The 2,627-nt window shown below is 51.6% G+C and overlaps 1 protein-coding gene across 1 annotated transcript in view; it reads right to left on the bottom strand.

The window, feature by feature from the left end:
• Positions 1–2,627, bottom strand: part of LMBR1 (limb development membrane protein 1) — an 86,119-nt gene that overhangs the window by 38,245 nt on the left and 45,247 nt on the right. The window contains exons 6-7 of the mRNA XM_023536735.1: positions 746–872; positions 227–295 (exon numbers count right to left, since the gene is read on the bottom strand). Of these exons, the coding sequence (XP_023392503.1) occupies positions 227–295; positions 746–872 (196 nt within the window). The remainder of the gene's footprint in view (positions 1–226; positions 296–745; positions 873–2,627) is intronic.

Consider the following 2,627-nt stretch of genomic DNA (forward strand, 5'->3'; position numbering starts at 1 on the left):
CGCCCCACCTGTGGAAGAGGCTTTCTTGACAGAACGGCCCAAGTGTCTCACTATTTCAAGGCTTTAGTTTCTCAAAATTTAACTTGAACATAAAAAAAAAGTTAAGGGCCAACTTTAAAAAAATCTGCAAGCTGGTAAGGAATCTCATCAGGAAAATTGCTCATAATTTTCCAGAACACATAACAACTCTACTTTCCTACCAGTATTAAGTCAGCAAAATACTTACAGAGAAGCAACAGACATCCCATCAGTGATATACAGGAATATAAATAGGGTAGGTAGAACTCCCAGAGGTCTGGAAAAAATGAAAATATATTCTAGTAAATCCAAATTACTACACACTAAGATACAGACTGACTATAAATTAATGTGTACTAAACGTCAAAATTGCCTATCTGAGCCTACCAAAACACATAATTTCTAAACTATACAATAAAAAAGATCTAAAAGAGAAGAACGGGAAATAAACCCTTTGCAAAACCTGTCTGGAGGGAGAAAAAAAGCCTCCATGGAATTGAAAGAACAGAAACCAAATAACCCCCAAAAAAGAGAGAGAATTCTGAAAAGCTGCGTACACGTTCTGCATACAGGAAACACACGAGCATTCGTTTTTCTCAAACATGTCTGAAGACTCCTTAATGCTGTCAGTTAACAAGGGTTCACTATACCAAGAATCACCCCCAGGTTTTCAGGAGCGACTGCGTAAACGCACGGCCGCCAGAGCGGGGGCTGAGCCCGGCCCTACCGTACAAGGACTCAGCACTGGCCGGGTCATTGTCCACGAGCGCCGAGGCCACCCACACGATGCCCAGGATCAGCAGAGCCACAAGGATGAGCATGACCAGGGTTTCCAACACGCGGGCTCGGAGTCCCTGGGAAATAAAACAGAGAGGCGGTTTTCATATTTTGCTTCATCTCGTGAACGATCGGGTTTCTGTGTGAAAGCACAAAAGTCCTTTGGAAGGGGAGGAAATTTACACTTATCCGCAGGACAAAAACCACTAAAGGCTTACAGTTTAGACTGACTTCAAAATGATGTAAAATACCATTAAGCTTTGAAAGAAGTACCAACAAATTTCACAAAACATGTTACAGAGCCATTTTAAATAACTACGGATTTTCCTGGCACCTTGCGCCGAGAAAGTAGGTTTAACAACCGTTATCGGCGGTTCTCCTGGGAGGTCTGGGGGGACCCAGTGCAGCCACGGCGCCACCCAAAACACCACCCACGGTGGCACAGCCGCAGCGCCGCCCAGCACGGGGCGAGGAGCTCCGCTGGCCACGGCGGGAGAAACTGGAGCGGTGCGGACCGGCCGGGTCGTTCTGTCCCGCGTTAGATAGAATTCTTAGTCCGCGGATAATCGCCTTGCACAATCTGTTTAGAATACAAAACAAGTTCTGACCTCGGGGTCAAACGAGAGGCCAGACTCAGGGCAAAAAATCAAAACATCCTTATTATCCCTGAAAAATCCCCAAATGATTGAAACAGTACCAGAATTTAAAAATTCGTATTGATATTTTAATGCAGTAATCTACGACATCTAACACAAGATTAAACGTATATCCACATTTCTTAATAATCCATGCACTCTCTCCTTCCGTGTTAAAAGTAGTTCAAAGATCTGAGTTATGAAGACCCTAAACACACACTTACCCCGGTCTTGTCCTGAATGTCACTTTGGAGTTTCTGGATTGAAGGGACAGGTTGCGCTTAAACTCACAGCCCAGCTCCCCCGGTCCAGCGGAGAGCAAGGGCGCCCCTGAACCCCGGGGTAGACAGGCCCATCTGCCCTCGATGGCAACTCGGAGGGGGAGTGGCCTTTCCTTGGGGTCCAGCCCTGCCACCAGTGACCCTGGGGTTGACACATGTGCTCAGGCGTGAGGGCTGGCGCTCCCGCACGCTCCCAGCGCGGGAGGCCGCTGAGCCCAAGGTCGCGGGACTGGCGTTTTACATCGGGCACGAGCTGTGACGCCAGTGACAAAGCACCAACAGTCACAAAACATGATACGCTGCTAACTTCCACACCCCCACTTGGGGGAGACTCCTGAATCCGCACTTCCCGACCTTCACACCGCTTTGAACAGCGATGTCTCCTCCTCCTGTCTCGGGGAGCACCTTCTGATCACCCTGGCCCTGGGTGCAGAGCCTGCAAACCACACGGACGAGGCGGGCGCGCCTCTGGGACATCAGTCTTCTAATGGCTCTGTCCTGGTCTTCCAATCTCCGCTCCCCCAGCCACGCAACCCCTCTCCGCATCTTGCGACCCTTGGCCTAGACCCGCCGGCGAGCCAGTGTGTCTAATGCCGGGCCTGCATCGACAGCGCCCTGGCGTTTCCGGCCCCCCTGACTTCCTCGCGGTCCCTTAACCCGCCGCAGCTCACTCCCGGCCCCCCGGCCCTGGTCGGGGAACTGACGAATCCACAAGAAGCGACCGCGGCCGCATTCCGAGGACAGCCGCGGAGTCGCCTGGGGATCCTGAGCTGACCTCGGGCCCACGGCCGAGCCCGCAACTACTTCACGTTCCCCTTGACCCTAGCCTCACCCCACTTCCTGCCGCTGACCCTGCTTCTCCCTCGGAAAGACGCCCTTGTTTCCTCCACTGCAGAGGGAGGCCATCGCACACGCC

The sequence above is a fragment of the Pteropus vampyrus genome, unplaced genomic scaffold, assembly GCF_000151845.1.
Source record: "Pteropus vampyrus isolate Shadow unplaced genomic scaffold, Pvam_2.0 Scaffold168, whole genome shotgun sequence".
NCBI classification, from domain to species: Eukaryota; Metazoa; Chordata; class Mammalia; order Chiroptera; family Pteropodidae; genus Pteropus; species Pteropus vampyrus.